General features: G+C 47.7%; 3 protein-coding genes across 3 annotated transcripts; 2 read left to right on the plus strand and 1 right to left on the minus strand.

The window, feature by feature from the left end:
* Positions 1–257: 257 nt before the first annotated feature.
* CTRU02_202975 (metallopeptidase family M24) lies at positions 258–1,779 on the plus strand (the record flags this gene model as incomplete). The annotated part of the gene is made up of 3 exons (XM_036731439.2): positions 258–517; positions 568–1,532; positions 1,586–1,779. 3 exons carry the CDS (start codon positions 258–260, stop codon positions 1,777–1,779), a joined length of 1,419 nt encoding a protein of 472 aa, XP_036576874.2.
* A 3,446-nt stretch (positions 1,780–5,225) lies between these two features.
* CTRU02_202976 (uncharacterized protein) lies at positions 5,226–6,520 on the minus strand (the record flags this gene model as incomplete). The annotated part of the gene is made up of 4 exons (XM_036731437.1): positions 5,226–5,579; positions 5,625–5,979; positions 6,030–6,234; positions 6,400–6,520. 4 exons carry the CDS (start codon positions 6,518–6,520, stop codon positions 5,226–5,228), a joined length of 1,035 nt encoding a protein of 344 aa, XP_036576872.1.
* Positions 6,521–6,930: 410 nt separating this feature from the next.
* CTRU02_202977 (2og-fe oxygenase family protein) lies at positions 6,931–7,767 on the plus strand (the record flags this gene model as incomplete). The annotated part of the gene is made up of 2 exons (XM_070204119.1): positions 6,931–7,130; positions 7,176–7,767. The coding sequence occupies 2 exons, from the start codon at positions 6,931–6,933 to the stop codon at positions 7,765–7,767; spliced, it is 792 nt and encodes a 263-aa protein (XP_070061882.1).
* Positions 7,768–11,884: the final 4,117 nt, after the last annotated feature.

An 11,884-nucleotide genomic window follows, 5' to 3' on the forward strand; every position in this document is an offset into this window, starting at 1 on the left:
GGATCTGCATCCCCGGAGAGGGGTTGAACGGCGAGGTCGGAACTGGTTCGGCATCCTACTTCTCGGCAATTGGCTGTTTTAACTTGTCGTCAATCTTCTCATCTGCAAGAAGCTTGGGTTAGATATCAGCAATGCTAAGTCCAGCAACTTATTGTTGCGTCGCAGAAATAAGACCCATGTCAGACTCGGAGAAAAGGTCCCAAAATGCGGCTGGCATTGCGGCTGCTGTGCCGCACGTGAATGCGCGTCGCTCCAAAATGATTCTGTTAACGATGACCTCCCTTCTCCTCTTCATAATCAGCTTCTTCACCTCATCGTTTTCATATTTAAACCAATTTACCAGTCTTCAAAGTGTACAACAATGCGCTATCGAAAATCTTCATTCAGACTTGTCATTTCTCAATTCCGCCGTTCCAATAACTGCGGATGAGTTTCTCCAGCGCCGAGATCGCCTCGCAAACGCGCTGACGACATCACATATAGATGCATTTGTCCTTGAACCGGGCTATACCTTTCAGCAAGTTTACTATATCCGCGATATTTCTGGACGATCCTAACAAGTGATAGATACTATGGTAACATTTCTCAAGTCGATTGGGAACCTTGGGAACCTGAGGAGCGACCATTTCTCATGGTCATCCTACCTCAAATTTCTGCAACTGGCGAAATCATTGCCAAAACGGCATTCTTGTCGCCTCATTTTGAAGAAGGTCGCGTGCGCATGCTGGGCATTCCTTCAAGAGATGAAGAGCTAGACATTGTCATTTGGGAGGAGCATTGGAACCCGTACGAAACACTGCTTAATTCCCACCTTTTCAATGGAACAGGGGGCAAAAAGATCATGGTTGACGAGGAAATGCGAGACTTTATCGTTCGTGGCCTGGATTCCGTTGGCTTTGACACGGTCGGCCTTAACTCTGAAGTGGAACTTGTCCGACAGCAGAAGAGTCCTGCCGAAGTGGAGCTGCTCCGCGCCGTGAACACGGGGACTGTTGTTGCGGTCAGGGCCATGCGGCCTTGTCTAGTCCCCGGTCTTACCGAAAACGAGGTCACTGATATTTTGAACTCAGCATTGCTTTCTATTAATTTCTCATTGTTCTTCAACATTGTTTTGTTTGAAGAACACGGGGCTCTACCCCATGGCGGCTTTGTCACTGGTGGTAAAAAGCTGACACCCGAGAGCATGGTTGTTATTGATGTGGGCGCTCATTACCTGGGCTATAGCTCAGACATCTGCCGTAGCTTTCTCATAGATCCACCTAGGTGTGGATGGCATTGTTTCATAGGGCAATTCGTGCGACTATTTCAAAGGTCTTCGTCAGAAGAGAATGGGCTGGGCCTGGATTCTGGGCTCCGCGCGGAAAAATTCAAAGTATGGGATATCGTCTTGGAGGCTCAGTCGGCTGCTGCTGCGGCTTTTAAACCCAACAACACCGCAGCTAGCGTGGATATTGCTGCCCGCAAGGTTATTGAGGATGCAGGGTATGGATATGGTTTTACTCATCGGCTTGGCCATGGCATTGGCATCAAAGGTCTGTTGAAGAGTTTGAAAGTAGCACGTTCCCAACTAACAGGCATACTACAGCACACGAATCTCCCTACTTGAATAAGTGGAACAAAAATGTTTTCCTCAAGCCTGGCATGACATTCACGAACGAGCCAGGTATTTACCTCGAGAATAGGTTTGGCGTGAGGCATGAAGATATCTACCTAGTGAAAGAATCTGGGGAGGCAGAGCTACTTACAGGCCGAAGGGCAGCGGGTCCATATGATCCATAGTCTTTCTCAATGTTCCTAGTTTGGTATTGCCGCAGTGAAGTAGAGTATCATCATTTGCAGCGATGAATAGACAAAGCTCTACTGTCGATTGTCGTCCGCTGTTACTAATACGCTCTACTCACAGCAAGTCCAAGCCTTTTGTATCATTTGAAGAAAGAGGAGAAGGAAGATTCACCATGAATGAGACTACGTAAGAATAAAATTATGCGACAATTTTCTCGTCTGTTGGCAAGACTTGGAATAGCATTTCGACATTTATCGAAGTTTACTAACTCCTATGGAGGCCCAGATGAAATTTCATCGGTACCTTGCCTAGATCTGCCCCTGCAATGCAGCTACAACCAGGCCCTCGGCGCTACAAAGAGTTAATACACAGAAACAACCAAGACTGTAAGAATTGTAAGCAAGTTCAATTACTCCACGAACTCATAAGTGACGTATCACTTTGGTACTAGCGGGAGAGATGATTCCACGATTCCGCGATATATACCAACGGAGACACCAACTCGGTGCCTATTCCAGCCCTGTCCATGTCATGGTCGGCCGACCTTTTGAATGCTCTTTAAAAAAGACCTTGTAGCAAGACTTCCATTCATATATCGTTTTCGGTACTACTGTGGCCGAATATAAAGATAAAGATACGAAGTAGAGTTTGCTTCAACAGCACATCCTTACTATACCTTAGGTTTTGAGCTGCATCCAGTCTTTTGGCAGAGCAGAATACACTAACAAACCACAAAATTGATTATCTATAAGTCGGGGTCATGTTACGGGCTTTGCCACGGTTGATGTGGCGTAAGGCTGGGTCTACGCATATTCCCTACTTGAATGCAGCCAAATAACAAGTAAGCGACTTGTTGTTACGTATCCTTTTGTGCACTTAGCTCAATGGGATAGCACATCTGTTTTACACATGCTGAAGGCTTGCGTGCGGCTGCCACTGTAACCCTGTAGTCGGGGTCTGGCCCTTCACAAGGTCAGAGGTGAAGGCGGCTGCCAGAGCTGAGTGCGCTGTCACCGCACACTCAATAACGGTCCCTGTTCCTATGTTTCTTCGACCCCTATCCGGCATCCACAACAAAATGGGAAGTTGAAGCATGAGCTGCATCTCCGACAAGAACGGTACCATCACCCTTCTGAGTGGGAAAGGGATACTCCACTCTGTTGAGAAGTACTCAAACTTGATTCTTCAGGAAGTGTTGTAATCAATGTTTCCACAAGTTAATCAAACTTTGCAAAGGCTTCCAAAATTCTTTTTTCTCTCCCAGAATTTCATATGCCATCCCATCAGGCTGATCAGTTGAGCTGTAAAAATACTCAACGAATGCAGAATTCGCAACCAAGCAGCAGGAAAGGTGGCATAAGAGGCAACTTCTTATGAAGTAGTCTTCCCTTGTCGGCATTTGTGCCCCGGTGATTTCGGTATTTACGGCTCTAAAGTCCAAATTACTATTTATTTAAACTTCAAACCCGGAAGGAGATACCGGGACGAATGGCCAATGCTTTGCTGAGCGACGATTCAGTATCTATCTTTATGTCACTCGAGAAGGCTTAGAGTGACTAATGCATGGCCTAGGGGCTAATCAATTGAGGTATAGTGTAGAGACATATATCGTTACTACAGGGAAAAGCGCATGGGGTAAATCCTTGCAAACTTAGGCTCTAACGAATTTACCAATACTATTCAGATTTATGGTCGATTTCTAACATAAGCCAGATTTAACTGGATTATCTTTTCATTACCAAATCTCTTGTGCCAATGAACAGGAGAAAGCTTAGACGGAGTAATTGTTTCCCAAACACCCGAATGATACGTCAACGACTGGAGGCACTGCCTTCGTTACGGAGGGTTTCTCCCGCCACTGGAACGGGGACTTGAGGTTACAGGCCGCGTGACATTAGTCTCTAAAGCATACTTCCGAGAATGCCGGTTTGCTTTTAAGATACTACGAGTCATAAGCTTGTAGTCTCTGATATTTGGATCGACTCAAGGTCTTTACATCGTAAAGGGCGGGTCACATCCTTGTTCAACCGGCAGAAAAGTGCCGCGCTAATATCCTAATACCGTACTTTGTGCAACACAACCCAGCTACTCAACGTCTCCGGTGCTGTAGACGGGCATGAAGACTTGGAAAGTGTCCTTTCCCATGCTCCACAATTAGATTGTAATGCATTACTTCCGCTCCGTCAAAAGAAAAGACAACAGCAGCAATACCTAAATATAAAAGCATCCCACCTTCCAATGTTGGAATATGTATACTCAGTGTTACCTACCTTAAGCAAATTTTCAGATCCTTTGACTCTACAAAGAAACTCTTCCGCCCAGCAACTTTTCACCTCACATTTCAAAATGCAACTCCATGCGCTTACTACGATCACTTTCTTGTGTGCTTTAGCATCAGCTGCTGTCTTCCCCGACCCTAAGATCCGCGAGATACAAAGTCTCAAGAATAGGCGCATGCCGTGTCCCCCAGGCATCGACGCCTGCCCTGGTGGACAGGTAAGTAGCAATCAGCCACTCCAGACCATAAGTGGCCACAAGCTAATGAAAATATGACAGGGTTCTTGTCCTAAAGCTGGAGAATTCTGCGCGTAAGTAAACTCTCTCAAGTTGTACTTTTTTTAAGCTTACCTGGTTTTCCAATTATTATAGTCTCGGTCATTGCTGCGCTTAAGGTTTACCTGCTTCTCAGCGTGTCTCTTCTTGTGTGAACAGAGTCTCGCTATCCGATTGAGAATGCAAGGAGTAAGCGAGTTATCATAACGACTTGGCCTAGGAGCACTATATTTGGGGGACCTTCCTGATCAGACTGCCTGAGTGCCCAGATGGTCATTTAAAGCACATTATTTTGTGGCATTCAATCCGATCAGGGAGGCTTCAGGTCTCTGGTACTCAAAGACTCGTCACAGCTTGCTGTCTCACGTTTCCGACTGCCTGGCCAAAGCGATAAGAGTCTCCAGGGAGTGGGTTTGCGTTCGTCACATAGATTCTATATCTTAACAGACTGCAAGAAAATGAGCTTTTACAGAGACTGAGAGATATTTTTATTCATGCGCCCGTCTGATCATGAGTTGTTACATGCTACGAAACTGCCTCACCTGTTGTGAAGCCAAGCCCTCTCAGTTCCTATTGAGGAAAAAGCAAGATTCTGCTTTTATTGACTAACAAAATACCGGCGACTTCAACACCGTAGTGACATTCTCGTTTTCCTTGGGAACATCAGTAACTAGCCTTTCACTTTCGTCAATTTAGCAGCAACTCACAACGCAAATCATGTTCTGCGCCTCAATTGATGACTATGACACGTCCACAGATGCGTAACGGTGGCCCAATGTAAGCAAAAGCTATGGTTTTCCTCTGATTACTACAATCAAGAAAAAGTGTCAACAAGCAAGTCAAATTAAAAATATGAGCAAGCAGAAACCCGTCACAAAAGACCTAAATCCTATAACTCATCATGGGTGCCGGCATTTCCCTCCCACTGCGACACAGGAGCCTGTCCGTTCCAAGCCTGCACCTTGCCTTCCGAAATGTCAACAATGAACTGTTCCACTTCCTGGGCCGTGATCTTGCCGCTATGTGGAAAAGCTTGCCCTGTTTGAGGATTTTGTAGTGCCAGGCTCCCCTTTTCGTCTTCCGCAAGCCCCAGCTGGGAGGACATATCAGGGTACTCTGCCGAATCTACGGTGACAAAACTGAGGTACTCCTGGAAGCGCTTTGCAAGTGATCTGATAGCCACGATGTATTCGTCACGGCGCTTGTCATCGGAAGTGAAAAAGTACACCAGGGATTTGCCGGCCTGCAACAGTAAGAATGTATCCAGCACTGTAGTTGCATAACTCACGTTCAAGTACTCCCTCTCGTTCCTCCGTGTCATTTGTGCCACGAGCGGCCTGACACATTGTTGGATCAGGGTCTGCAATGCAACTACTGAGGAGAGGTCATTGGCGTTGTAATGTACGCCGTTGATATTGTTGTAGCAGCTGACACTAGACGAGGCCCCTGAGGTGTTCACGAGGCCAAAAGAGTATCTGTCGCGGAAATTCCTCGCTAGACTTTGGAATCTTGTTCGCAAATTTTCGTCGTTCTGCGCCAGCCGAGCCACGAGGACGATGTCATCTCCCTTGTGGAAGTGTCCAGTCTCTTCTTTGAGCTCTTTTATTTCTGAACGTTTCATCCTTCTTAGGAAACCGGTAATTCTACTCGAGTCAGCTTTTTGTGATACTGGAGTATGTCTATGAGCATTTACTCATTCGCTTTCCTGGGTCCTCGATATCTCTGCATTGAGCCATCTTCACGATAGAAGCGGATCACAGGGAACGATGCTATGTCGTTCTCGTCACATAGCTCACGGTCTCGGAGGCAGTTAATCGCTACTGCGTTGAGGTTTTGTTCTTGGACCTCTGCCCACTCCAACTCCAACTTTTTGCTCTCGATGCTATCGGTGTTAGTATGCGCAATAATTCACTGGGAAAACCAAGGTATACTTTTCTGGCTAGATGGTTATTGTCAGTGGACGGTTAGTAAGTTCTAAAGGAATTATTTAATGCTTACACCAATAACTGCCATAAATTATTAGCCCAGTTTGGTTCCCAGTCTTGGGCATCATAGATACTCACAGGCGACCAATGTGTCCTCTTTCTGCATCAGCGCATTTCTGAAATCGGTCTCTGTTGTGAACTTCCAACAATAGCCGTAATGAGCGACGGAAAGGGCTAGAATAAGTTGAGTAATAAACATTGTGCAAGATTTTGAAGTTGGGGCCGTTCGATAGCAGCAATGGGAGATGGAGTAGATATTAAACAGAGCACTGGGGAGCTTCAGTTCTAAGCTGGCTGGTGGTTGGGTCAGGGTCAGGGGTATGACCCCGGAGAAATGGGGGCCAAGGCTCCAGAATGGCGTTGTTTGTGCCCCCCGGGACCACGCAGATCAGACATGGAAGCCCCTGAACGACGCGCTAAACTTCTCAACTTTTAGCCAAAGACGCCTGCGAACCTCCACCCCAAACACATTGGGTTTCATCAGCTTTGCTGCTGGATCCGTTATCCGGCTGAGGTTCTGGACTGGTTTGAATGATAAAGGAGAGCTCTCGTGAAGCTTTTCCTACAAACCATCCACCTTTACATTCACATGTGCTACAATTAAGAAAGATGGTTATACTCAGAAAAGGAGTGCTCGCCCTCGTGGCAGCATTGGCTCTCCCAGTATCGTGCCAAGATCAGAAGACGTTGTCCGATTATACCTGCACTCACCCACCATACAAAATCCACATTGTGTCGAAATCACCACTGGTCATCTACATCCCCGACTTTATCACAGCTGCTGAAAGAGAACACCTCTTGAAGCTAGGGTGAGTCATCCTATCACTATACACTAGGTATTCTTTTGCTAAACTAACTTTTATCAGGAGCGACACGTTCACTCACTCCGGCGTCATCAATTCAGAAGGCGGGAAGACCACACACCAAGTGCGCACCTCTCAAAGCACCAGTCTCTGGCGGGACGATGTCGTCCGTTGCATCGAGGAACGCGCCATCGCTTTCCAGGGCTACAACGTTCCCAAGAATCACTTGGAGCCCCTACAGCTCGTGAAGTACGGGGAGGGCCAGCGCTATCACTTCCACACCGACTGGTTCACGGATCCGAGGCACACCACAGCCTCCCTGGGCGGGAACCGGGTATCGTCCTTCTTTGGCTATGTGTCGGTCGTCAATGTGACGGGAGGAGGCACCAACTTCCCGATGCTGGATGCGCCGCAAGACGAGCGATGGTGCGAATTCATCGACTGTGACGAGCCGTGGGAAAACGGTCTGACGTTCCGGCCCATTGAGGGAAACTTCGTTTACTGGGAGAATCTACTGTGGGATGGAACAGGCGATCAACGGAATCTGCATGCGGGACTGCCGGTGACAAGCGGACAGAAGGTGGGGATGAACATTTGGACGAGGCAAGCACCGCTCAGCAGAGCGATTCGGGGGGATGACTGAGTACAATGGAAGAGGACTATATGTATATCTACTGAAAGTTGCTCAACAGTAATTCCGGCAGAAATAATCGCATGGACAAGGCATTGGCCGCTGCTTAGGATAGTGGCTTAGGGGTTGACCCCGAGGTATTGTTCAGGAATCTTTTGGGCGAGAAGCGATTCAAGGTGGAACCTTCCTGGTACATGATTACTGCCAGGCAAGACAATAAGCCTTTTCGGCTATATTTTTTTGCCGTCTGAAAGTGCTGAATAGGGTTTGTGCTAAAAGTATTTATGAGAGATGACGGCCTTTGTAGATTGCCCTACACTGATCACTTATATCTAAGTTCATACACACTGATCATAACCGTTCAAAAGAGGTTGCTTATTTTTAGTAACGTTTAGTCAGTTGACGTTCATCATGTATCTGAGAGAGTGACCTGGTTCTTTCATAGCAGCATAGACGACTACGTGTTAGTCCCTCTCTAACATCTGATCTTGATAAAAGCCAAGGGAAAGGCCATGAAAGCCTAACTAACTCATACGATTACAACCAGAGTATAGAACTTTCCCATATCATTGTGCAAAGATGGCCTGGGACTACGGAGCCGTATCAGTGACTGGGCGAGGATGTTCTCATCCTGCTTCGGCTACATTACGTCAACTCGGGGTTTAGCTTTTGAACAGCAGGGACGTTTTAAGTGTTGAAGTAGTTTTAAGAGTAGACTTGAATAAGTCGGTTTCTGCTAGACTATAGTTCCCTGACACGCACGATTCAGCAAAGTAAACCAAGCTTAAGAGCCTGTTCAAATCGGAGGCCAGGTTCAAGTGTTCCGCGATACACTCATCAACCTTTAGACTTTAAAGTGTTGACGGCATGGGCAAGGCTTCTCGATCCCTTAGCATGAAACCTGCAAGCCCGGCGACTTAAATTCAAACAGTCCTTCACTATACCTCATATACAAGTGTTGTGATGTTATCGTAGGATGCAAGGCTAGTATGTTTGACCGTTAAACACCCAGACAAAACTCGTGGTTGATAACCTTGACTTCCCGGCTTTACTCACCTTGGAAATCCATGTTTCTCCCGCGGGCTCTCTATGTACCAGTCGTACCTAGCTACCTAATTAAATGGAAAGGTGTAACGACTTTCCAAGACCAAATATTTCTCGAGAGTCTATCGTCTGACCTTGAGTGCCTACTCCCCATCTACAGCTCGAGCGCCCTCCAGCCTGTCTCAACATACCATGTTCTAGTCGCATTTGCAATTTGTACAACTTAACGTCTGTCATCCTTGTTACCTTGGGTAGTCCGATAATGTCATTCACTAGACGATATGGACTGCCATGGACTTGGCAACCGCGCTCTTCGTCAAGATGACGAATAATCTGAAGATACCACAGAAACACGCCAGCAAGTCACTAGCTTGATGAGGTTCGGCTTCAAACGAAGTCATGTTATTGGTTGACAATAAACTGAGGGCACTACAATCTAACGACGGGGACAGACAGAGACTGGTCTGAAATTCCAGGTTCACCATGCCTGACTAGACTGCGTCTGCGCAGGATATCTTAGTTTTCGTCATGCCGGTGCATCAAACAAGCTTTTCTTTCAGATGGCATGCCACCCTGAGAAGATCACTCGAAACGAGCAAGCTCCAAGTCACTCGACCAGAGTGTGCATATATGCACATGCAACTCAGTCCGATGATAAATGCGGGCCAGGTTGCAGACTGTAACGGCGCAAAAAATTGGATCGCGGTGGCAGATGGGATGAACTGAACGTCACAGGCCGAACGGGGTCATCTCCCGGTGACCATCAGGCTGTTGAGCAGCTGAGCGTCACGGCAGAAACACGGCATTCCGGCCCTGTCGGCGCTCTCTCTCCGAGAAGGCTTTTAACCCTTTCCGGACGACATTGTGCAACAAGTGTGAGAGGCTCAGGCACATTTGGTCATCAAGGGGCATCGCCGATGGGCGTGCTGAATCCCGCACTGCAAGCGACGTGGTTGCGCATTTCTCAAAAGCCACCGTGGCGAATTGAGCCTAGGCTGTCTTTTTTTTTTATTTTTTTATTTCTTTTGGCACACATCGAATTCCGCAGCTGTAGCCGACTAATAGAGCGGCTCGGGACATGATAAGCAGCCGAGACCGAGGATTGCTACGTTATAAATGGGCTTTGGAAGTCAAATAGAGTGAGGAATTTCCCGACAAGAGGTTCGATGTTTAACCAACTGGATCGGTGTGGAGAAGGGAGCTCATAGTGAAGCCCGGCTACGGCAGCGGTGCGGCGAGAAACCAGGGTTCTAGGTATCCGTGTTAAGGCGCCGCCGAACCCGACGCTGAAGGAGGACAGGGGGAGACGGCGGGTACTTCTCTATGAAAAGAGGAGAAGGGGAGTCGGTCTTGGCTCGAGATAGGAGTTGGTGGGGATGAGTCTCTCCAATAGTTTGAATTAGAAAGACATGCACTTGAGCAATAGAGGGAACCGGAACGATGGTAGGCTATCCTCACTGCTGTGTAGTACATAGTGGTGAATGCGTTGCAGAAATGCTAATATAGGTTGTCTCATCCGCGCTATGTTGCATGACAAACTGTGGGCGTGATGGATCAACATCAGCTCACAGTAGCCTGTCCAATGGTAAACATAAGAATGGGAGGATAAGCGAATAGGTGATTTTAAAACGTTAGCATGAGTAGGATTAGAGATAGAAAGCCAGTCTTGTCTTGATCATCAAGACTCTCATAATTTCGCAGCATGTAATGTAGAATAAGGATTGGCGTATTTGAGAGGGTTATTGAGGCATATAGGCACCATAGTGTAGGTAGTTCAGCAGGTGCAAACTCTCAGTGTGGCGTCATGGTGGAGTTGCAAGGGAATGGCGTACTAGTACCGTACCTATAAACAGTGGGAGCTCAAGGGGGGAGCGAGAGAATCCACTGGAGCTGCGCCCAGGGTAGGAAAAGCATGCCGAGAACGCCAGTGTGTTCAGTGTCTTAGTCAGCAGCAGCAGGAAGAGTAGCCAGTTCTGTGGCATGCAGGCAGCAAAAGCTGGAACAAGAACAACCAAAAGCGAAACGGGAGCGAAAGGCTAAAAAAGCTTGACTCGAGTCGAGTTTCTGGACTGTTTCCAGGGCCGTATATGGACGTCGGAATTTGGATAATGACGAATCTTAGTTTTCTGGAATAGTTGTCGGGAGAAGGAAAAGAACGCCATGGGCGTTTGCAGCCAGTAAAACGGTGGCCGGTCCTTTGGGGAGGGACTCTAATGTATATGGCGTCGGCTGGTTCCTGTCCCTTTGGAGACCTGCAGCTGCGACGCTCAGGTGCGGCGTAAACTGCCCAGCTTTTGGGCGTTTGCGAGGCGTCCGACTCCATCGGCCTCTAGGCCATATGTTGCATGGCGGGCTATGATGTGGATTGGAGGCTGCGATTGAAACGGAGTGGGTGATGGACGCGATGTAGAAATCGGCAAAGTACACAAAGGCGGTCAAACGGCGGGCTTACATAGTACAATACGATGGGATGGGTACGAGAGTCCGAAAGAGTCGGATGTGTAGACTGTTGAGTTCTCCGTTACCCATCAACGTTGGTCTCGTATTTTCGAAGCAGCTGGGCGGCCCTCTATATTCAGTAGAATTCAGTACACCCTCTTGACAGGCGAGGTGTTTTTTTTTTTTTTTTTCGTATTGGCAGATTAAGCAGTGGCGAGCTGGCCGGTCGCCTTTGCCTGGATTTGGTATTCCGTTGATGGGCAAGTGCTGTTGCAGATGCCTCCTTCCTTCCTTCCCATTTCCCTCATGCCCATTTCCTTCCCTTTTTCTTTTTTTTTTTTTTTTTTTTTCCCCTCCCCCTGCTTCCACTTAGCACACGCTCCTTCTGCATCCATCCTTCTCTCCTGCCGTCCGTCCCTGGCCGTAAGCAACCGAGCCCGCCTTACCGTAACGAGCCAACCAGAAAGGGCTTATCGAGCACAAGCACCTCTTCCCCTGTGACCGCGGCGCAGACCCTGATCAATACGTACCTTACATTTAGAAGGAAGGACCATTGCGTTAGTATCCAATCATCCGTGGTATGCAAGAAGTGAGCGCCACCCCTGCTTGTTGCAACTTTAGGGTCATCCAAGCTCCCTGTTTGTCC

The sequence above is a fragment of the Colletotrichum truncatum genome, assembly GCF_014235925.2.
Source record: "Colletotrichum truncatum strain CMES1059 chromosome Unknown Contig_0002, whole genome shotgun sequence".
Lineage (NCBI taxonomy): Eukaryota > Fungi > Ascomycota > Sordariomycetes > Glomerellales > Glomerellaceae > Colletotrichum > Colletotrichum truncatum.